Source organism: Pecten maximus, chromosome 6 (genome assembly GCF_902652985.1).
Source record: "Pecten maximus chromosome 6, xPecMax1.1, whole genome shotgun sequence".
Classification (NCBI taxonomy): Eukaryota; Metazoa; Mollusca; class Bivalvia; order Pectinida; family Pectinidae; genus Pecten; species Pecten maximus.
The window spans coordinates 6,688,212-6,712,575 of record NC_047020.1 but is presented as its reverse complement, the minus strand read 5'-3'; the positions used below and the strand labels follow the sequence as shown (position 1 = coordinate 6,712,575).

General features: G+C 35.3%; 2 protein-coding genes across 2 annotated transcripts in view; one reads left to right on the top strand and one right to left on the bottom strand.

Annotated features, from left to right (window-relative positions):
* Positions 1 to 5,229, top strand: part of LOC117329970 — a 31,010-nt gene extending 25,781 nt beyond the window's left edge. The window contains exon 13 of the mRNA XM_033888202.1: positions 93 to 5,229. Within this exon, the coding sequence (XP_033744093.1) occupies positions 93 to 1,187 (1,095 nt within the window). The 3' untranslated portion in view covers positions 1,188 to 5,229. The remainder of the gene's footprint in view (positions 1 to 92) is intronic.
* Positions 5,230 to 11,140: 5,911 nt separating this feature from the next.
* LOC117328835 (probable phospholipid-transporting ATPase VA) overlaps positions 11,141 to 24,364 on the bottom strand; it is a 59,287-nt gene continuing 46,063 nt past the window's right edge. The window contains 5 exon segments of the mRNA XM_033886407.1: positions 11,141 to 17,628; positions 19,203 to 19,390; positions 20,586 to 20,690; positions 23,433 to 23,513; positions 24,037 to 24,237. Of these exon segments, the coding sequence (XP_033742298.1) occupies positions 17,361 to 17,628; positions 19,203 to 19,390; positions 20,586 to 20,690; positions 23,433 to 23,513; positions 24,037 to 24,237 (843 nt within the window). The 3' untranslated portion in view covers positions 11,141 to 17,360.

The window sequence follows — 24,364 nt, the reverse complement described above, 5'->3', positions numbered from 1 at the left end:
CATGGGCCTCTTGTTTGGTAATGAACTTTGAATGTGATATAACTTTTGATTGCCTGCATGGTTGTGATAGTGTATTTTATTCTACATTTCAGTACTATCGGTCTGTAAGCCAGATGAGTTGTTCCATGTCGGTCAACAGCTGTCCACCACAGGGTCAGTCGGGTATAAATCACTGTCAATCTAAATCCAACAACAACAAACACAACACCAAACAACCATTAACACAGTCAAACACAAAACCCACAGACCCATGCCTCACCAGTCCTTCTGAACTCGATGATAAAAGGAGCAATACTTCTGCTGATAGTGGATGCGAGTCTGAGAGCTCGGCAACTGTATCTGGTCACCCGAGCAACAACAAAAATGATGGCTCCATGACACTTTTGAAAGAAAGTGTGGCCACTGTTAAGTCTGTGTCAAATGAAAGTAATCTTGAGAAAATTAGTGCATGTTCTGATATGTCAGTGAGCGAGTCAAATGAAGGGTCTATCATCCATGAACAGGATCAGCAGCCAGGTCGCCAGATGAAACATAGGCGGAAATATTACATGTATGGTGACCTCAAGCTTGTAAAGCCAATCAAAGATATCCCAAAACGTTTCCTAAACATGTTGGCAGCCACGAGTGCTGAGCGAGCCCGCTGCGAGGGAGAACCCATCATTCTTGCATCACCAGCAACGCCACCTGGTGGTGAACATTTTGTTGAAAATCAAAACTCCCAGTATATGAATAATTCTGGTCATCAAACATCACTTGATAATTCCTCTGTATCCAGTGAGGGGTGTAGCACAAGTTGTAATGGGCAGGCTTTAGTCAGCTCTGTAGATTCTCAGCTTTCTGCATGCCAAACTAACTATCAGGCTTTGTATATTCCCCCCCAGTCTTCCCTCTCAAATGTCCAAACTCCTGCTTGTAGCACTGGTGATAGTTTCACTAACACTTCATGTAATCAACCTCCATTTTATACAGGTTATAGTAACACCAGCTTCCCCCAACAAATGGGTACTGTGTATTTCACCGACCAGACCTGTCCTCAAGGTATACCATCCGGCTACACGACTTACTCACCAGGAATTGGACCTCTCTCTGGATCTACAGGTCCTCACCACCCAGGCACCCAGCAAGCCCTCACCTACAGTGTTAGTCATCAAGTGTCTTCACAGGTTGCCATAGCAGCCTCACAATGATTGTCACAACTGTAACCATGTCAACGACCTCTGCACTTTTCTCCTTCTAGCCATTCATACTTTCCAGTTATATTACTGTGTAGATGACCTTAACATCATTTAACCTTGTTGATGACCTTGATAATTTTTGTAATCAGGAGTCCTTTCTTGCCTCATGTTTAATGTTATCACACACTGGTCTCCATCATTCCATTATTGCATGTTTCATATATAATCGTATGCTTCCTGGTGTCTTTGGTTCTGTTTCTCCTGATTCTCTAGTCAGTCTATATTCAGTGCATACTATGTATGATAAACTTTTACTGTATCACCTGTAAATCACTATAATTCCTAAACAACTGATGTCATATTTGCCATATTAGTAGGAGCCTAAAAAGTATATGACAGGGATAGTTTGTCAGTAAATAAAGAACACCGTTTCACATCCTTACCATTTGTGTGGGGTGTTTTAGGTGTGTCTGTCTGTTACGTCCTCTGTCCCTGGGCATTGGGGCCTTCCAAATAAATGAAAGGTCACCTTTGACCCTTTCTGCAATTCTGCACAGGATGCATTGTTTCATAGGAGTGAAGGAATTCTGTTTTACATTTTATAGTTTTGGAAATAAATAAATTGTCCATTTCTGTTGAAGTTTCGTAAGAATATTTGCAAAGACAGGTACATTAACTGATATTGGACAGCATTCAACTGTATATCAATATAAGACCACACTAGATTTACACACATTTAGTGATGGAGGGATTGGTGGGAGGAGTTAAAGATATTCTATTATGAATCTTGTTTGAGAGGAGCATCCATAATATGGCAAATATGACTGCTGGTTTTGCAGGTCTTATTTATGTAAATGGTAATAAAAGCTTTTCTGGTTAAACATGCTAATTAACAGTTATGATATCATAGATTAGCTTTTAGAGCAAAAATGGATCATTACTTAACAGACTTGTGAAATATTACCTGATAAAAGACTTTGAATCCAAAGACAACGTAGATCTATAAAAAATCCATGAAGATTTGAAATCCATGTTAATTTATGGCCCTATGATGAGAGTAGTGGTGATAAGCCAGCTTATTGATGTAGAATATGTTTTTGAATGTTTTGTTGAAATTTGTGTTGTCTTTTTTAAAGAAGGCTGTTTTTAGTAGTGTAATTTCTAATAGACTTAGATATATGTTTTGGATTTTGTCCAATACATTTACCAGCCTACGAGTGCTATTTTACAGAATCATCAAGTGCCTTTGTGTACTAATTGATATGAAAATTGTTTTTCTGTGATGTAAATGTTTTGATTTTGTAAATAGATGTATAATATGTAGCCTACTTTGAACAATTGTCATCTGAAATGTCATTTTATTATATTTGAGAACAAGAAGCGTTCAATAGTGAAATTTAAACCCCAATATTTTACAAAAGTAATTTTATATTACCTTTTCATAGATTCATCTATCTTGTTTAAAAAAAAAAGTTAAACTTTCTCTTGATTTTGTTGTTTATTTTAATTTACAACTTGTTTATAGAACTATAAAATGCAGTGCATTTTTATTTATTTCATTTGTAAGAAATTAGACATGATAATATCTCAATGATAGGTATTTAAAGTATAACTAATAACTGTCTTTATTTTGGCCCTTGTAGTTAGCTTAAATGATATACTACTGATATCCATGACTATAACATTTGAAGATTGGTTTTGTATATTTACACTGTACAATATGTATTGAAACTACTTCCTTTTTGAGAAATTCAATATTATTAACAATGGAAATTGATACAGTCCACACCTCGACTACTTTTAAAAGTTGTATATTGTTTTGAAATAAACACACTTTAGCTTCATATTATGTAGTTGAATAGAACTTAAAGGGATTGAGAGAATCATTTTTTTGAAGGTTTGACTTTAAAAAAGGACAAAAATTTGTGTACGCGGAAGTTCAGATTTATTTTCCTTTTGAAACCATCTTAATCTGTTACCAAAGAAAAGATACCTAATATTAAATCAATTTACTTAAGAGCCAGGAGGTGGTTCTGTTCAATGATCACAAACACATAATCTGACTCGTGCTACAGTGTCACTGTTTATTGTGGACGCTCGTCTAAAACTTGGTGAATGGTTCGATGAACATACTAAAAAACCGTTTTACTGCTGCAATTTTTATGATGCTGAATTAATAAATTGTTTCATTATTTGAGATAATGTTTACATTGTAAGATTCTTTTAAATGACGTTCACTATTAAGTTTAATCTTAGGAGATATAAATATACATGTATGTACATGTATATGCACAGTTTTTACATGTTAGAAACCTACATGTTTTTTCTAAAATTTATTTATTTTGAAATAGATAAATATGTTAAGATTTCTTGCTGGAGTTTAACATTTTATATTTAATTTGTTTTACACATTTTCTAGTTTAATCATTAGTATACAGGAAAAGAGACAAAACACTTGAATATTTCCATTGTCTCTAATGAAATCCTCAATCTGGTTTTCTGGACGTTGTATAATGTATGGTCATTGTTTATAAATAAATAGTAGAATTTATTTAACAGATCTATGCATATGTTTATGATCAAAAGATAGGAGACTGCCCTGGTGCTGTGAGTTGTAGTTCTATACTGCAGTTTTTCACGAACGTGAAGTTGTGTTGTTACAAATGATGTGAAATCACGCTAGTCAGCTGATGTTCTGTGACGTCATTATTTGTCCTCATTTTGAAGCTAGTTTTATGATATTGTATTTTGTGTCCGCATTATCATAACTTGATATTTGTGTGGTTCCATTGCTTATCAAGTTAAATAAATGTTTGTAAATAGTCATTATCTATTCATTATGATGCAGCTTCATTGATGAGTGCCTTTAATATTATACCTTTACAGTACTGTACAAACATGATATGGTATTCAAAAGGGCCCAATAGCAAATGCATCAGATTATACTTACATTCATATGCAATTTATTACAATTTAATTGTGTTACTCTTCCCATACATCTCATAAATCTTTATTTTTAAAATATCATTAATATGTTTTAAAGTTTAAGATTTATATTAGGAAATGTTAAGATTGTGTGTTGTTATTCATTTGCTGTTTTAAAAAGAATATATTATATAACATGTGCATTCCATTTAAATGTAACATATTACTGAATGTCAAATTTTGGATGATATCGTCTTTTCTTGAAACACAAATGACACAGTACCTTCGCTTTATATTGCATCCCTTTGTCCATCATGAAAAATAGAATAAGAAAATTAGATAAGGTTAAGGCCTTGGAGTCTGTGTCACACCTGGACAATGTAAGTAAAGGACCCCCACTAACAAGGTATCCGTAGAATAATAGCGGAGCTTGACGTCATGCCCGACCGGTGTCATGGGATATTAAGCAAAATTTATGCATAGTTCATAAAGGCTTTATCTGGTAGAATAGTGTTTGTCAGGAGTGGTTTTAAAAGTACTGTCATTGTCAGTGAGTTATCAAGCGACATTATACATCCTATCATTACCATATACATGTAGCGTTATACTTCTATTACCTAGAACGTCATCTAATCATTGTAGCGTAGGACAGAATTCTTTACCAACCGTTGGTTTGTTAATAATTTTTTTAAAAATTAAGTAAAAAAAAACTAATATCATGGCCATTATATCGAGAATATACCTATAATGGATGAAAGGTATTTAAAAGCCCAAGCTTAGTGTATTTTAGTTACAAATCTTCATTCACAGTAAATTCACAGGAGAAATATTTTGATGTCCACAGAACAATATTTTGTAATAACCTATTTTAGTAATATTGGTCCCATTGGAGTTCTGTATGATCACAATATACACCTGGCAAATATAGGTAGTTACAATTGTGATTGATTTCATCTCTGTAATAGAAAATTAAAAAAAAACATTGTTTTAAAAAAAGTGTGTTTCATTATTTGATAGTTTGACTGGCTCTAGTCTATACTCAAAAGTGTGATCTGGCTGGTGCTAATTTAACTAAAGGTCAGGTGCAAACTCTGATGTAAATGTTCACCAATAAAACTGTTTATCATCATTTCTGAATTTGAGTTTTCATTGTTTTCCTTTGGTTGTACTACAACAGTTAATTTATTCTCAATAGCCATATTAAGGCTTATAGTGACACAATATTTCAACTCCAGCTAGCTGAGAAAGAGAGTATTATAGTTGTGGGTCCATAGTGGCCGAGTGGTTAAGGTATACCGACACTTTATCACTAGCCCTCCGCCTCTGGGTTGCTTCGAAACCTACGTGGGGCAGCTAGTTGCCAGGTACTGACTAGACCAGTGGTTTTTCTCCGGGTACTCCGGCTTTAATTTCCTCAACCTCCAAAACCTGGCACATCCTTAAATGACCCTGGCTGTTAATAGGACATTAAACAAAATAAACCAATAGTAGTTCTATTATATTACATTAAGAGTAGAATATCTGAGCCGTTTTTCACTGTTACTAAATATAAAAAAAAAAAAAAAAAAAATTGCCCTTCCATGCAAAATTTGTAACTTCATTCAGTACTTCCATACTTGTATTTGCTTAGAATTGATTTACATTTTGAAAGGTCAAAGGTCACTTTGCTTCAAAAAGAAAATCAGTTTCCTTGCAATTACATGATTTTCTTTTGGGCTTATCAAACTCGAACTTTATACAGTGTTTTCTTATTAAAAGATCGAGTTTGCTTGGGATTGCTTTTCTGATGTGTCCAATGAAAAGGTCACTAATGCTATATAAATATAGAAAATCAGTTTCCAAGCGATAACTTGTTTGCTTTTGCTAATCAAAATACTCTGTACAATGTTTCTTAAAGTGCTTGCTTGCAATTGCTTTTCAGCTTTGAAAGTTAAAGGTCAAGGTCACACTTTAGATAGAAATTAAGGGCTCACGGGTATTAGCAGTATATTCTACCATCAAAAATGTATTTATACCCCGCAACGAAGTTAGGGGGGTATATTGGAATCAGGTTGTCTGTCTGTCCGTCCGTGTGCCGTCCGTCCGTCCGTCTGTAGACGCATTTTGTCCGGACAACTTCTCCTAAACCGATGGGCTGATTCCAATGAAACTTTACACACATATTAATGATCATGTGTAGATGTGCATGCCACTTTCTTTTTCTCAAAATTATGGTTGTTATGGCAACTGGTCACTATTAACAGATTTTCCGATAAGAACCATATCTTTAAGTTTGTGCAGACAACTCCTAAACTGAAAGGCCGATTTCAATGAAACTTCACACAAATAGAGGATCATGTGTAGATGTGCATCTCACTTTCTTTTTCTCAAACTTATGGTTGCTCTGGCAACTGGTCACTATATTACTTGGTTATCTTAGCCTCTAATTAACAGTTCCAATTCACCATTGACTCGTGCAGATTGCGGGGGTATTAGTTTGCCATCCTAGAGACAGTTCTAGTTGTTATTGTGTTTTGTCTGCTTTTATGGCAGAGTGTACTTAAAGTTTTGCCAGTAATCTGTCAGTCTGACTGCCATCCAGACTTTAGACTTCAATGTTTTTTCATGCTGTTTTTCATTGAAATTTAACATGGTGTTAAACTGTGATGTGCAATAGAGGTTTAAAAAAACCTAAGGTCAAGGTTGCTGAAAATAAAACCCAAATATATTGTAAAAAAGTCCCTGTACAGAAGTTTAAACTTTCTAAAATTCAACATAATACAATGTAAAATGCTGATGCACATTATGAGTTAAAAAAATGTCCTCAAGGTCAATATCAAGGTCGCTGTTACTAAAAATACAACTAGGAACAAAATATTCTGAAATATCATGCATGATACTCTGTGAAATACAAATTTAACAAGAGATCCCAGAGGGATCTTGGCGTCCACCATTGAATGATCTTCATAGGTTCCATGTCAGATTGATCTTTTCTCTACTTTTCCCTTCATTTTACTAATCTGTGCAAATTGAGACATCCCTCCAGTACTTTTCAAACAAGGGAATCCTAGCTATATAAGAAATTTGAGATTTAACGATAATGGCTGTTTGTTTGCCAGGTTGTTTTCAGGACAGACTGGTCCAAAAATGCAATACATGGGACCAAGGGGAATCTACTTATGAAATTTGAGAAAGATCCATTCAGTACTTTGAGAAATAGAGATAACAAACTTCAATTGTCAAAATCCAAGATGGCAGTCTGTCAGAAATATTGTTTTCCAATTGATCTCAAAATGCAATAAGCATAACGAGGCACCAAGGGGAACCTCCATTTGAAATTTGAGAAAGATCCCTTCAGTACTTTCTCAGAAATAGCGATAACAAACTTCAATTGTCAAAATCCAAGATGGCTGCCTGTCGGCCATGTTATTTTCAGATTGGTCTCAAAATGCAACATGCATAACTAGGCACCAAGGGAAACTTACATATGAAATTTCAGAAAGATCCATTCAGTACTTTCTCAGAAATAGTGATAACAAACTTCAATTGTCAAAATCCAAGATGGCTGCCTGTCGGCCATGTTGTTTTCTGATTGGTCTCAAAACGCAATATGCGTAACTAGGCACCAAGGGAAACCTACATATGAAATTTCAGAAAGATCCCTTAAACACTTTCTCAGAAATAGTGATAACAAACTTCAATTGTCAAAATCCAAGATGGCTGCCTGTCGACCATGTTGTTTTCTGATTGGTCTCAAAACGCAATATGCATAACTAGGCACCAAGGGAAACCTACATATCAAATTTCAGAAAGATCCATTTAGTACATTCTCGGAAATAGCGATAACAAACTTCAATTGTCAAAATCAAAGATGGCTGCCTGACGGCCATGTTGTTTTCGGATTGGTCTCAAAACGCAATATGCATAACAAGGCACCAAGGGGAACCTTCATATGAAATTTGAGAAAGATCCCTTTAGTACTTTCTCAGAAATAGCGATAACAAACTTCAATTGTCAAAATCCAAGATGGCTGCCTGTCGGCCATGTTGTTTTCAGATTGGTCTCAAAACCCAATATGCATAACTAGACACCAAGGGAAACCTACATATGAAATTTCAGAAAGATCCATTCAGTACATTCTCAGAAATAGTGATAACAAACTTCAATTGTCAAAATCCAAGATGGCTGCCTGTCGGCCATGTTGTTTTCGGATTGGTCTCAAAACGCAATATGCATAACTAAGCACCAAGGGGAACCTACATATGAAATTTGAGAAAGATCCCTTCAGTACTTTCTCAGAAATAGTGATAACAAACTTCAATTGTCAAAATCCAAGATGGCTGCCTGTCGGCCATGTTGTTTTCCGATTGGTCTCAAAACGCAATATGCATAACTAGGCACCAAGGGGAACCTTCATATGAAATTTGAGAAAGATCCCTTCAGTACTTTATCAGAAATAGCGATAACAAACTTCAATTGTCAAAATCCAAGATGGCTGCCTGTCGGCCATGTTGTTTTCAGATTGGTCTCAAAACCCAATATGCATAACTAGACACCAAGGGGAACCTACATATGAAATTTGAGAAAGATCCATTCAGTACATTCTCAGAAATAGTGATAACAAACTTCAATTGTCAAAATCCAAGATGGCTGCCTGTCGGCCATGTTGTTTTCGGATTGGTCTCAAAACGCAATATGCATAACTAAGCACCAAGGGGAACCTACATATGAAATTTGAGAAAGATCCCTTCAGTACTTTCTCAGAAATAGTGATAACAAACTTCAATTGTCAAAATCCAAGATGGCTGCCTGTCGGCCATGTTGTTTTCCGATTGGTCTCAAAACGCAATATGCATAACTAGGCACCAAGGGGAACCTTCATATGAAATTTGAGAAAGATCCCTTCAGTACTTTCTCAGAAATAGCGATAACAAACTTCAATTGTCAAAATCCAAGATGGCTGCCTGTCGGCCATGTTGTTTTCAGATTGGTCTCAAAACGCAATATGCATAACTAGGCACCAAGGGGAACCTACATATGAAATTTGAGAAAGATCCCTTCAGTACTTTCTGAGAAATAGCGATAACAAGAATTGTTTACGGACGGAGGGACGGACGGACGACGGACCACGGACGCAGGGCGATTTGAATAGCCCACCATCTGATGATGGTGGGCTAAAAAGTTGATCATTTTAAGGTCAAGGTCGTAGTGTAATTTGTATATTTGCAGCATATAAGTAGTAATTCTGTGTCAGTGTATGACTTGGGTTAAGTTCAGGTATAGACACAGACACATTGCGGGGCCCTCGCATCAGTAACGCTAACTACCGACGTGTCAGTAAACTAGCTGTTCAATTAGATGAAATTAAGGATAAAATATGTGTTGGAGCTATTTCTTCACTACAGCTATGTGGCCTAAGGTTTCAGATTTGGAATGAGACTATATCTGTCAGCAGTGCATTGCAGGTCTTCTGCAGCCTCTCATTTTGAATGTGAATCTATAGTGATTGACATTTGACAGGAAGCTGCATGAGGTCATCGACTGTTCTGTGGTGTGGCGGTTGTGTAATTGGGCAAGACACTCTAATCACAAATGCTCTAGATAACATTCCTCCTGTGTGGTTTTCAAGTGAAGAAGCCATCAGCTACTATAAATGGGCTTTGACTGTAGATGAACCCACCAAACAAATCAAATTTATTTGTGTAAAAAAAAACATTGTCGCATCAGAATCAAGAAATATGTAGTCTATAGCAATATTGCCCCCGTATGACTTGACCCGGATTCCATCCATCCCCTGCAGCACAGTATAGGTTTAAGTTTTTCAGAATGTTTTTTGTGGTAATTTGTGGAGGTTATGATAAGTGGAAAATCAGCATTCAAGTTGCACCAACATATTTCTGGTTTTCCTGGACTTTCAAGATCAGTAGTTTTAAATCTCGATAATAAGACTATTGGATATAGGGCTTTTAACTTCCAAGTCTCAGAGTCCCAAAGTCCCAGTATCATGACCCTGGACCTCTAGCAATGAGTTCAGAGATTTTAGCACATCTGTAGTAAACAAACTTGGTAGCCATTTATCTCGGCATATCGCAGGCCTTACAGCGGGTTTTGGGTCCCTTGGCTATTGAACAGGAGGCCCCATGGGCCTTAACAGTCACCCGAGTCTAAAACTACAATATATTTCAGTTACTGTACATTTAGTAGTATAGGTTCGCCCCTCCTCATCATTCTTACCAATTTGGGATCATTTCCATTAAAATGTGATTTTCCTACATAAACTATAGTTAGCACTTCTCCAGGGAGAAACATGAAATCTATGGGCCATGAAATTTACAATTTGATAAATCGCCTTAATTTCCATCCATGAAGAGTATTTGATTCAACCAAATCTTGGTCTTAAGAAGATTTTTGAAGTTCTTGCAGTCAATTTGACCCAAAACATGGGATTTACATCCAGGAAATAACCTCAGATGTGTGTTATCCATCTGACCGTTTCTGAGAAATAGCAATAAAAAGAATTGTTGACTGAGGGACGGAGGGATGACGGACCACAGAGGCAGGGTGATTTGAAAGATGTGATGATGGTGGGCTAATTTTAAAAGAAAAAAGTTTTTACTATATTTCCCCTACCGGACCAATAATGCTCCAGACCAAATTTCATTCAGGCGTTCAGGACAACATGTAGTAGGGATTTAAAGGAAATGTTGACGAACAGCAGATGCTACGCAATGGCATAAACTCACCTGCCCCTCAGGCAAAGTGAGCTAAAAAACCTTATAAACTTTGAAATCAAATTAACTGTTTTTGTTGAAAATTGGTGGAAATGATATTAAATTTTTACCAATTGTTACATTCGATACAATCAGAATATTGTATAATTTGTAATGTCAGTTCAATTTCCATTCAGTCATAATCAAGAAACGTTGTCAGCACCCCTTAATCTCTTGTTTTCATTTGAATGTTTAGTCTGCCAACAAGAACAGGCCTAATGTTTCATTGGACAGTTAAAACATGTACAATGGACTTCTGAAAAGAAACATTTTAATAAAATAACATGACTGTTTTAGATGTTGAGATTTTATTTTGACACAGGTTCAATGAAAGTAGATGAGTACAATGGATTATATATACATGTACTACAGATTATCACAGTCGGGTAATGTACCGAGACAGTCGCTCAAACACATCGGTGACAACATCACCATTACACACACTTCATCAACATGTCCTGTGCTAGAGATCAGACAAAGTGATATTTGAATAATTAAACATTAATTAAGAATTTAAAAAAATTATACATGTATATATATAAATAATTAATCATTTTTTCAGCTAGAAATATATATGTTTTTGATTAATGGAGTAAATGTTATCAGACAATAAAAAGTGACGAAAAAACAAAGGGGTAATGATGGAACAACAGATGGAGTAGACAACATTCATGAGAGATGTGGATTTGTTGTTGATGGTTTTACAGGATGTCTCACCTGAAATTGTGGTGAAAATCAATACTGTATGATTAAGATATTGCGTCCAGTTATGAAAGCTTACTAAGTCTGACACATTGATACAGCGTTTGGAATGGTATACATTATGTACGCTGGTCCCTGTTTGTCACCTCCCACCCATGTTCTATATTGTGTAATAACATCCACCCCAGGTAAGTTAACTGTGTAACACTTTTCACAAACAAGATATATTTTGCTGCCAAATTTTAGTGGAGTGAGAGTAACCTCCCTTGAATTAGATGTGATGTGTCCTACAATTGATGTAAATCAAGTGGAACAAACTGTGACCAATCAGAAACTTGTTTTTATCCGACCATATTTTGGCCTTACAAAAGACTGACAACCACTGATTATATGTATCTGTACAGACAAGTCTCGGACAATTAATGTTTTCTTTATCTATAAATGAATCGTTATATATGATGCAATTTAAATATCTGCACAAAGTCTCTTATACAGTATTCATAGCTCAAACATTTAATTAAACCTAATGTGGTGCTCTCCTGTCATACTGATTCCTTCGACACTATGCCACAATAAAATGTATTCAGGCTACATTAGTCAAATCCCTGTGGATGTTGTCCAATCACATTTTTCCCTTTCACACTACTAGGGCATACCCCTGTGGATGTTGTCCAATCATACTTATAACCCTTTCAAACTGGACCACGCCCATGTGAATATTGTCCAATCACATTTAGTTTGTTCACACTAGGAATTGTCCAATCATATTAAAACTTTCATACCAGAACACATCCCAGTGAATATTGTTCAATCACATGAAGCCCTTTCACACTAGGACACGCCCTATAGATATTACAGAAACACATTGTGCATTTACATACACACATTTAATCAGTGCCTACAAAGTAATGTTATCTTAATTATTTTCATATTTCACTTTCATAAATAATGGTTTAGCATAAAGGGAAATATCTTGTTATTTTTTCTGAATGGAAAATAAATCATGTCGATGTTGATAAAACCAATTCAGTCACATAAACAATATTTACCATCAAATCAAAGCTGATTTGAAATTGATTTCATAGCAGAAAAAAATAGTTTTGATACACACTGTACAACCTTTTGTGTCCTGTATTATGATATATAAATTCTATCAAACGGAAACAAACTACGGAAATAAAAACACTAAATAACAATCTGACATAAATGATTTATGGAGGTGGTAATCCCCCCTCATACGTATAAAATGATAAATCTGGTATAGAGTTAAACTTCAGATGGAGAATGATTGAATGGTTGTATCTGGTGAAGAGCTCGTTCAGAGTGATGTTTTTGATTGTAGAATTAGTATGAATTCTTTGATTTGTAAATAAATCTGTCAAAAGATCTTGTCATGATATATTCTCAATGTAAGCAAATCAAATACTCTCCAATTAGATAATTTATGTATAATGGTGTTAAAAACTCAGTCAGTACTTATTCAGCTCTAATTCTATTAAAAAACAAAAAACAACCATGTCAGCAAAATACATGTACATGTCTCAGCCATTGAAATGATATACTGATCTCACAGTAACACAAGACTACAAGTTTGTAGATTTGTATCAACATTAAATTTTCTAAATTCTCCTAATAACGGAAAATCTTTGCAGAAATTCACAAATAAATAAATAGCCAACACATTAGCAGTTCCTACAATCCTGCTTCTCTTTGACTTGGAGATATACCAATAACAGTAATTAAAATCTGAAAAACCAAAAAAGGAGGAAGCATAAACAGACATATTGATTTCTTACAAAACTGTATAAATATTTACACACATTCAGACATTTAAAGATATTACAATCAATCAAAACAAGAAAGGCACATGTTTCAGAAGGTTCCAGGTATATAAATCTGAACATTCAAGTTGGATTTAAGCAGAACTGACATGACAACATACTTTCCTGTAAACATGTTACATTGGTGTAAGCACAAACATAAACAATAATAAAGCAAACATTTAAATTAGCTGTTGTAACTAACAGATCCTCCAATCAAAATACTTCTGGTGGATTTACATACAAAAGGTTCTTTTAATAAACAACATCTTCATCAGGTAAGTTAAGTCGCAGATTTCAATATTGTGATTACACCAATCACACTCAAAGATTTCAATATTGTGATTACACCAATCACACTCTCTAAGATTTCAATATTGTGATTACACCAATCACACTCTAAGATTTCAATATTGTGATTACACCAATCACACTCTAAGATTTCAATATTGTGATTACACCAATCACACTCTAAGATTTCAATATTGTGATTACACCAATCACACTCTAAGATTTCAATATTGTGATTACACCAATCACACTCTAAGATTTCCATATAAACAATAATATATGTTTAAACACATCCATTCTATGTGGTTTTATAAATAAACTAATCTCGCATATAATTATACACATTTAAAACACTTAACAACTAATAGACAGAAAAAGTTACGCTGCACGGAACAGGCAGTTAGAAATGTTTTAGAAAATACAACATACAGTCTTGAGGAATCAAAAAGACCCCTATCTAATTCTACAATCTTGGTTAAACAACCTGCTACACCCTTCAATCTGCACCGTTTTATATACCCGTAGGTAAGTAATGACTACAAGGACACTAAGTGATGTGGAGGTAAAAGACTGTTGATAAACCTGTATACACAGTCCTGTTAAATAGTAAATAATAGTTTTAGTGTACTGTAACCCGTCATCTATAAACCAGCTTTAATGTATTGTAACGTGTCACCTATAAACCAGGTTTAGTGTATTGTAACGTGTCACCTATAAACCAGGTTTAGTGTACTGTAACCCGTCATCTATAAACCAACTTTAGGGTATTGTAACGTGTCACCTAAAAACCAGGTTTAGTGTATTGTAACGTGTCACCTATAAACCAGGTTTAGTGTATTGTAACGTGTCACCTATAAACCAGCTTTAGTGTATTGTAACCTGTCACCTATAAACCAGCTTTAGTGTATTGTAACATGTCACCTATAAACCAGGTTTAGTGTATTGTAACGTGTCACCTATAAACCAGCTTTAGTGTATTGTAACGTGTCACCTATAAACCAGGTTTAGTGTATTGTAACGTGTCACCTATAAACCAGCTTTAGTGTATTGTAACGTGTCACCTATAAACCAGCTTTAGTGTATTGTAACGTGTCACCTATAAACCAGCTTTAGTGTATTGTAACGTGTCACCTATAAACCAGGTTTAGTGTATTGTAACGTGTCACCTATAAACCAGGTTTAGTGTATTGTAACGTGTCACCTATAAACCAGGTTTAGTGTATTGTAACGTGTCACCTATAAACCAGCTTTAGTGTATTGTAACGTGTCACCTATAAACCAGGTTTAGTGTATTGTAACGTGTCACCTATAAACCAGCTTTAGTGTATTGTAACGTGTCACCTATATACAAGCTTCAGTATATTGCACATAGAACATGATTGCTGTATCTATTTAGGTTTTACTTTCTATATGACTAATAGAAGTCTCTATTAATACTTAATTAAAGGAAATTTCATCCATAATACCAAGAGCTAAGATTTGTTTAAAAATCACCATTGTGGTAGTCTTTCTTCATCACCTGGCTGTGCTACCCGTTATATGTGTTTAATCTACACCAGTAAATAGTTCACATATTACACGGAATGCTGTCCATAAAACACTCCAACATTGGATATGTGTTACTCATATTACAATCCTTTATCACAGACGATGATCAGACATAATTTTCTCTGAGATGATGTTACTAGTACATATTTTTTTCTGAGATGATGTTACTAGTATATATTTTTTTCTGAGATGATGTTACTAGTACATATTTTCCTCTGAGATGATGTTACTAGTATATATTTTTTTCTGAGATGATGTTACTAGTATATATTTTTTTCTGAGATGATGTTACTAGTATATATTTTCCTCTGAGATGATGTTACTAGTATATATTTTTTTCTGAGATGATGTTACTAGTATATATTTTTTTCTGAGATGATGTTACTAGTATATGTTTTTTTCTGAGATGATGTTACTAGTACATATTTTCCTCTGAGATGATGTTACTAGTATATATTTTTCTGTGAGATGATGTTACTAGTATATATTTTTTTCTGAGATGATGTTACTAGTACATATTTTCCTCTGAGATGATGTTACTAGTATATATTTTTCTCTGAGATGATGTTACTAGTATATATTTTTCTCTGAGATGATGTTACTAGTATATATTTTTTTCTGAGATGATGTTACTAGTACATATTTTCCTCTGAGATGATGTTACTAGTATATATTTTTCTCTGAGATGATGTTACTAGTATATATTTTTTTCTGAGATGATGTTACTAGTATATATTTTTTTCTGAGATGATGTTACTAGTACATATTTTCCTCTGAGATGATGTTACTAGTATATATTTTTCTCTGAGATGATGTTACTAGTATATATTTTTTTCTGAGATGATGTTACTAGTATATATTTTTCTCTGAGATGATGTTACTAGTATATATTTTTCTCTGAGATGATGTTACTAGTATATATTTTTTTCTGAGATGATGTTACTAGTACATATTTTCCTCTGAGATGATGTTACTAGTATATATTTTTCTCTGAGATGATGTTACTAGTATATATTTTTTTCTGAGATGATGTTACTAGTATATATTTTTCTCTGAGATGATGTTACTAGTATATATTTTTTTCTGAGATGATGTTACTAGTATATGTTTTTTTCTGAGATGTTGTTACTAGTACATATTTTCCTCTGAGATGATGTTACTAGTATATATTTTTCTGTGAGATGATGTTACTAGCATATATTTTTTTCTGAGATGATGTTACTAGTATATATTTTTTTCTGAGATGATGTTACTAGTATATATTTTTTTCTGAGATGATGTTACTAGTACATATTTTCCTCTGAGATGATGTTACTAGTATATATTTTTCTCTGAGATGATGTTACTAGTATATATTTTTTTCTGAGATGATGTTACTAGTATATGTTTTTCTCTGAGATGATGTTACTAGAACATATATACAACCCCTGTAAATCCCTCACTTTATAAACACCCATCTACAGCCAACATGGCCCCTATTTTATGTCTAGTACAATCTTAACTTATGCAGTGTTAACAATTCAATGTCATTTGCAGTAGGAATAAGTGTTAGTACACCATAAACACACCGATAGGCAGTGTGTTACAGGTGCTTACCATTATTATGCATATTGATCTGAAATAAATGATTTTTACACCGCAAGGGTGAATATTTTATATGATACAGAGGAATGTTATTACAATATTCTTGAAATGAGTTAAAGTGTTCCCCTCAAATATATACATGTAAGGAAAATATTAGCATTAAAATATTCATGCTGTTCCACAAAAATACCTGTGAACTTGTCAACATATTATGTTATTAAATTAACTTTACTCACTTTGAAAACCAATTGTATATCAGAACTACAACTAACATTTTAATATTTCCAACGATTCAATGGTTTCTAGATATCACAATAAATTCTACACAGCACAATACCACAAAATTGGTATGGATTAAAAAAATAACAATTGGTTTGTGCACTTGTTTTTTTTTAAATAATCACTATTTTTACAGCTGTTTATAAACACTCAACAGTAAAATGGAATAAAAATATGCATGATTAAATATGTCTATGGGGACAAATAAACACCGAGTGCTTTTCCTGAAAGACTAGGTAAATGTTTCCAGTCGGTTTTCACATACAGTCTATGATAGAAAAGGTTGGTTATGTAATGGAATCGTTAGATGGTATAGAGTGTCTTGGCTTTGAAAGTTTTCCATTTCTAAATTTGATGCCAGTGTCATGGTTTCTATGAGAAGATGTGGAGCCTTGTAGACTGCCGTCTACGGTTGTAATTTCTGTGGTATTTGTCATGTTATCATTTTCCTGCATTTCCATGTCAGACTCTTTATATTCGACCTCCTTCTCCTCCAGCTGAGCTATCACTATTTCATCTGGTCGTATTGTCCTCTGTAGAATCCTGATCACAAACCTGAAACAAATACTGTCTGATGTAACAATGTTTAAAGGTAAAATCAGAGTTCCATCAACAACATGCGGCAATAACTAGTTACTACAAAACTGAGCCTGATGTCTTTGCTGTGATTTGTTCCACATTCAACATATTTCCCCATTTCATTTCAACTGCTTTATTATCAAATTTTAAGCACAGCGGAAAGAACTTGAAAATTTGTTTTCAAAATGTATTTCATTATTTTTGTTGCAATGTTTCATATGTGATATGATAAGAACTTGAATGAGTGCTTACATATATATATATGCTCTACCCAATGAAATATCATGTTTACAATCTGTTTAAGTTGAAAGTGTGACCTTTTAACTTGATTGATAACTACCAAATTAACAATCAAGTATAGAAATTTGTAATGTGGATATGAAGTAAATCATGACCTATCTTTTTAACAGGGAACACTTGACATTTACTTGGGAACACTTGACATTTACTTGGGAACACTCGACATTTACTTGGGAACACTTGACATTTACTTGGGAACACTCGACATTTACTTGGGAACACTCGACATTTACTTGGGAACACTCGACATTTACTTGGGAACACTCGACATTTACTTGGGAACACTCGACATTTACTTGGGAACACTCGACATTTACTTGGGAACACTTGACATTTACTTGGGAACACTCGACATTTACTTGGGAACACTCGACATTTACTTGGGAACACTCGACATTTACTTGGGAACACTTGACATTTACTTGGGAACACTCGACATTTACTTGGGAACACTTGACATTTACTTGGGAACACTCGACATTTACTTGGGAACACTCGACATTTACTTGGGAACACTTGACATTTACTTGGGAACACTCGACATTTACTTGGGAACACTCGACATTTACTTGGGAACACTCGACATTTACTTGGGAACACTCGACATTTACTTGGGAACACTCGACATTTACTTGGGAACACTCGACATTTACTTGGGAACACTCGACATTTACTTGGGAACACTCGACATTTACTTGGGAACACTTGACATTTACTTGGGAACACTCGACATTTACTTGGGAACACTCGACATTTACTTGGGAACACTTGACATTTACTTGGGAACACTCGACATTTACTTGGGAACACTCAACATTTACTTGGGAACACTCAACATTTACTTGGGAACACTCGACATTTACTTGGGAACACTTGACATTTACTTGGGAACACTCGACATTTACTTGGGAACACTCGACATTTACTTGGGAACACTCGACATTTACTTGGGAACACTTGACATTTAACCCTTACAAACGATCATCAAAATCTAATGTAGAATGAACAGAATCATGCAGGGATGAACGGTCAAGTGATTAGTATATAACCCCTCACTCATTTACAAAAGCAGATACCAAAAACTTACATCTTGTGCTTAGTATTCTAAAACTTACTCAAAAGAAATATGATATATTGCACTTTTGAAGATAGATAGAAATTAAAATGATTTTGTTTTTATCCCAAAACTCACAATGCAGAAGAAACAATAGACCTTATGCAGGAGAAGGGAGATAACTCATGTGTCTTACCTGGGCAGCAATGCTAGGACTGTGGAAAGGAGGACGACCAGGGTGTGGATGGGTTTGGTCATGGTGTGTATCATCACCCAGTACGGGTTCGCCGGGTGGTCGAATGTAAACCAAACGGCATTAGACAGGATAGCGAAGAACCAAAACACCAGGAAACTGAAAACTGTAGTCAACCACTGTGGCCACACCTGTAAACAAGCAGAGATCAGTTTACATGTAAAACAGGCACAACAAGGGGCAGGATGTGTGTTCATATCACAAACAGTGGGAGAATGTCTCAAAATGACTCTACACAACGTAAAGTAAATCTGTACAGATCAAAGTTATCCATCTACTTCAGAGTGTAAAATACTTAAGATTGAGTGTATATAGCAACGGTGAGACAATACTTACCCATGATTCTGTGTCTATAGCCACAGTGAGACAATACTTACCCATGATTCTGTGTCTATAGCCACGTGCACGGTGAGACAATACTTGCCCATGATTCTGTGTCTATAGCCACCGTAAGACAATACTTACCCATGATTCTGTGTCTATAGCCACAGTGAGACAATACTTGCCCATGATTCTGTATCTATTGCCATGGTGAGACATAACTTACCCATGATTCTGTGTCTATAGCCACCGTAAGACAATACTTACCCATGATTCTGTATCTATTGCCATGGTGAGACATAACTTACCCATGATTCTGTGTCTATAGCCAAGGTGAGACAATACTTACCCATGATTCTGTATCTATAGCCACAGTGAGACAATACTTACCCATGATTCTGTATATATAGCCACGGTGAGACAATACTTACCCATGATTCTGTGTCTATAACCACAGTGAGACAATACTTACCAATGATTCTGTGTCTATAGCCACGGTGAGACAATACTTACCCATGATTCTGTATCTATAGCCACAGTGAGACAATACTTACCCATGATTCTGTGTCTATAGCCACCGTAAGACAATACTTACCCATGATTCTGTATCTATAGCCACGGTGAGACAATACTTACCCATGATTCTGTGTCTATAGCCACGGTGAGACATAACTTACCCATGATTCTGTGTCTATAGCCACAGTGAGACAATACTTACCCATGATTCTGTGTCTTTAGCCACAGTGAGACAATACTTACCCATGATTCTGTGTCTATAGCCACAGTGAGACAATACTTACCCATGATTCTGTGTCTATAGCCACAGTGAGACAATACATACCCATGATTCTGTGTCTATAACCACGGTGAGACAATACTTACCCATGATTCTGTATCTATAGCCACGGTGAGACAATACTTACCCATGATTCTGTGTCTATAGCCACAGTGAGACAATACTTACCCATGATTCTGTGTCTATAGCCATGGTGAGACAATACTTACCCATGATTCTGTGTCTATAGCCATGGTGAGGAGGCAGGTTAAAATAAGAGCTGTGAAGGAGGTAGTACCAAACTCCCAGACACCAACAGGTTCATACAGGTACGCCTACAATATATACAGTATCACATCAATACTAATTACAGGTACGCCTACAATATATACAGCATCACGTCAATACTAAATACAGGTACGCCTACAATATATACAGTATCACATCAATACTAATTACAGGTACGCCTACAATATATACAGCATCACGTCAATACTAATTACAGGTACGCCTACTATATATACAGCATCACATCTACTAATTACAGGTACGCCTACAATATATACAGCATCACGTCAATACTAATTACAGGTACGCCTACAATATATACAGCATCACCTCAATACTAATTACAGGTACGCCTACAATATATACAGCATCACGTCAATACTAATTACAGGTACGCCTACAATATACACAGCATCACGTCAATACTAATTACAGGTACGCCGACAATATATACAGTTTCACATCAATACTAATTACAGGTACGCCTACAATATATACAGCATCACGTCAATACTAAATACAGGTACGCCTACAATATATACAGTATCACGTCAATACTAAATACAGGTACGCCTACAATATACACAGCGTCACATCAATACTAAATACAGGTACGCCTACAATATATACAGCGTCACGTCAATACTAATTACAGGTACGCCTACAATATATACAGTATCACATCAATACTAATTACAGGTACGCCTACAATATATACAGCATCACGTCAATACTAAATACAGGTATGCCTACAATATACACAGCGTCACATCAATACTATATACAGGTACGCCTACAATATACACAGCGTCACGTCAATACTAAATACAGGTACGCCTACAATATACATGTACACAGCATCACGTCAATACTAAATACAGGTACGCCTACAATATATACAGCATCACGTCAATACTAAATACAGGTACGCCTACAATATACACAGCATCACGTCAATACTAAATACAGGTACGCCTACAATATACAGTGGAACTTCGTTAAGTCGAAGTCGACGGGACCACGAGAAAACTTCGAGTTATCCGAGTGTTCGAATTAAGCAAGTTGTCATTTTTGGTGCAAAGTTTGGTCAATATTTGTCAACATTATATAATCATTAGAATTCCGCTCTGTCGCTCATCAGTTCGGTGTAAAGACTGGTCAATACATATAAATGTATATGTAATATTTCGTTCCGTCACTCGTAGTTTGGTGTAGTTTTGCCGATATACAGTCTCTATAGTTTCTTTCGCTTAGTCACTTCAATAACAATCTGATGTTCATGTCATGTTTGCAAAAGGAATAACGATAAAATGGAATTCAACCGAATAACAATTTATTAATGTTATATCAAATAACCGTTTAAATTTAACACAGATTATATGTAAAACGTAACAGAACCATTGCCTTATATTGGACATATAAAATACTGTTTGATAGTCCAACATACGTTTTACCGACAACCACGCCATTTCCATGTGTATTAGCACAGGAAGTTGGTACTGCGCATGTGCGTATAAAATGTTACTGTTACTGAGTTGGCGTTTTATCCGATTTAATAGACAGCACTAAACATTACAGTCGTACTCTGAACACCTCGGCAGTAATTACGCTATTGTTTCAGCAGTTTACAGATTTAATAGGCACCGGTGACTGTTTCATTTCTACACCTGTAAAAACATCAGCCGAGTAGATCTACCGGTGTGTCAGAGATTAGTTCCGCTTGAGCGAGCGGGTAGATGAGTTGTTGACTATCGTGTGTACTGTTATCGGCGATCGCCTTAGGAAAAATACCTGATGTAAGTAAAGCAGTACTTTTGATCACCGACAGTTGTTGTTATAAGATTCCACCGACAATTTCTTTTCTGAATTTATGAATCATTTATAATCATGTACTATAATCGGTAGAATTGTAGTGCCGATACAAACGGAATTTCGATCTTGAAAAAATGTCGGCGTTTACAACCGATCGTTGTTGGACACAAACATGATACTTCGAGTTATTCGACCATTTTATGTAGGATTTTTATTGTTGGGACCAAATTTTCACTTCGTGTTATCCGAGTTTTTCGAGTTTTCCGAGTTTTTTTTTACTAAGATAAAGAGAGAATTCGGCCGAGACTGACGAAGTACTTCGAGTTAAGCGGGGTATTCGAGTTTTCCGAGTTCGAGTTAACGAAGTTCCACTGTACATATATGTTTGGATGATCTTGTGTTAAGCGTTGGATGATCATGTGTCAATGGATGATCATGTGTTAATGGATGGTCATGTATTAATGGATGGTCATGTGTTAATTGATGGTCATGTATTAATGGATGATCTTGTGTTAATGGATGATCATGTGTTAAGGTTGGATGATCTTGTATTAATGGATGGTCATGTGTTAATGGATGATCATTTGTTAATGGATGATCTTGTATTAATGGATGATCATGTGTTAATTGATGATCATGTATTAATGTATGATCTTATGTTAATGGATGATCTTGTGTTAATGGATGATCATGTGTTAAGGTTTGGATGATCTTGTATTAATGGATGGTCATGTGTTAATGGATGATCATTTGTTAATTGATGATCTTGTATTAATGGATGGTCTTGTGTTAATGGATGGTTATGTGTTAATGGATGATCTTGTGTTAATTGATGGTCATGTGTTAATGGATGACCATGTGTTAATGGATGATCATGTGTTAATGGATGATCATGTGTTAATGGATGGTTTTGTGTTAATAGATGATCATGTGTAAAGCTTCGGATGATGCACATCAATAGCAGAGGAAGTACGTACCAGATAGCTGACATAGTAGAGGATAACACTTTGATACAAGGCATCCAGCATGGCCATGAAGAAGGACATCCGAGTGTACAACTGTAAATAAAAACAAACATTTACAAGGGGAATAGAATGTACTGTAATGATGATGAATGTCTATTGTGGGATTAGTCCATACAATACATGATTTATAAATTATGTTATGTCAAAAGAAACAACAAGAAACAAAAAGAAAGAATTTTGGATAGGGTCAAATGTGTACAAGAAAGCCTGGCTAAAATGTAAAAGCTATCTTGTACCGTGTAGTAATTTTATTTGTTCAAAGGCAATAACTTGATATTCCTGGCCACTAGGACAAATATCTAGCTATTTAATTGATGTCAAGAAAACATGACCAATCGCTATCCTTACGCATCACAGTGAAAAGACAACCGAGTTCAAAGCCAGTCAATTTAACGGTACACCAAAGGATCAAACTAATATTTTGCTTTATCCACGATATGGTGGTGACTGAGCCTTCAACTTTGCCATGACACGTTCCAGGGGTACATCTGATGAACAGAACAATAAATTCTATTACTTTTAGACACAATTGCAGTGATGAGGTGCTGCTCCCTACCTTGTCCTGTGGCCCAAATTTATACAGCTCTGGTTTGCTGAGCAATGTTTCCGCAGACACGTCCTTGTCCATGACAGCATTGACTATTGGGGGAAGGGCGGTGAACAATACATGTTTGAGCATGGTGAATAAACTGTCAAATTGTAGTGAGCCGGAAAAGGCACTGTCGAATTGGTACCAGTACAGTACAAAAATCAGGATCTATAATACAAAAAACACAACAAACAGATTTATACATAGATACCGAAGCTGTACAATACCAAACAAATCATGAGTATAAAACATTACATTGTAAAAAAAACTACCGAAAAGTGAAGCTGTCTAATGG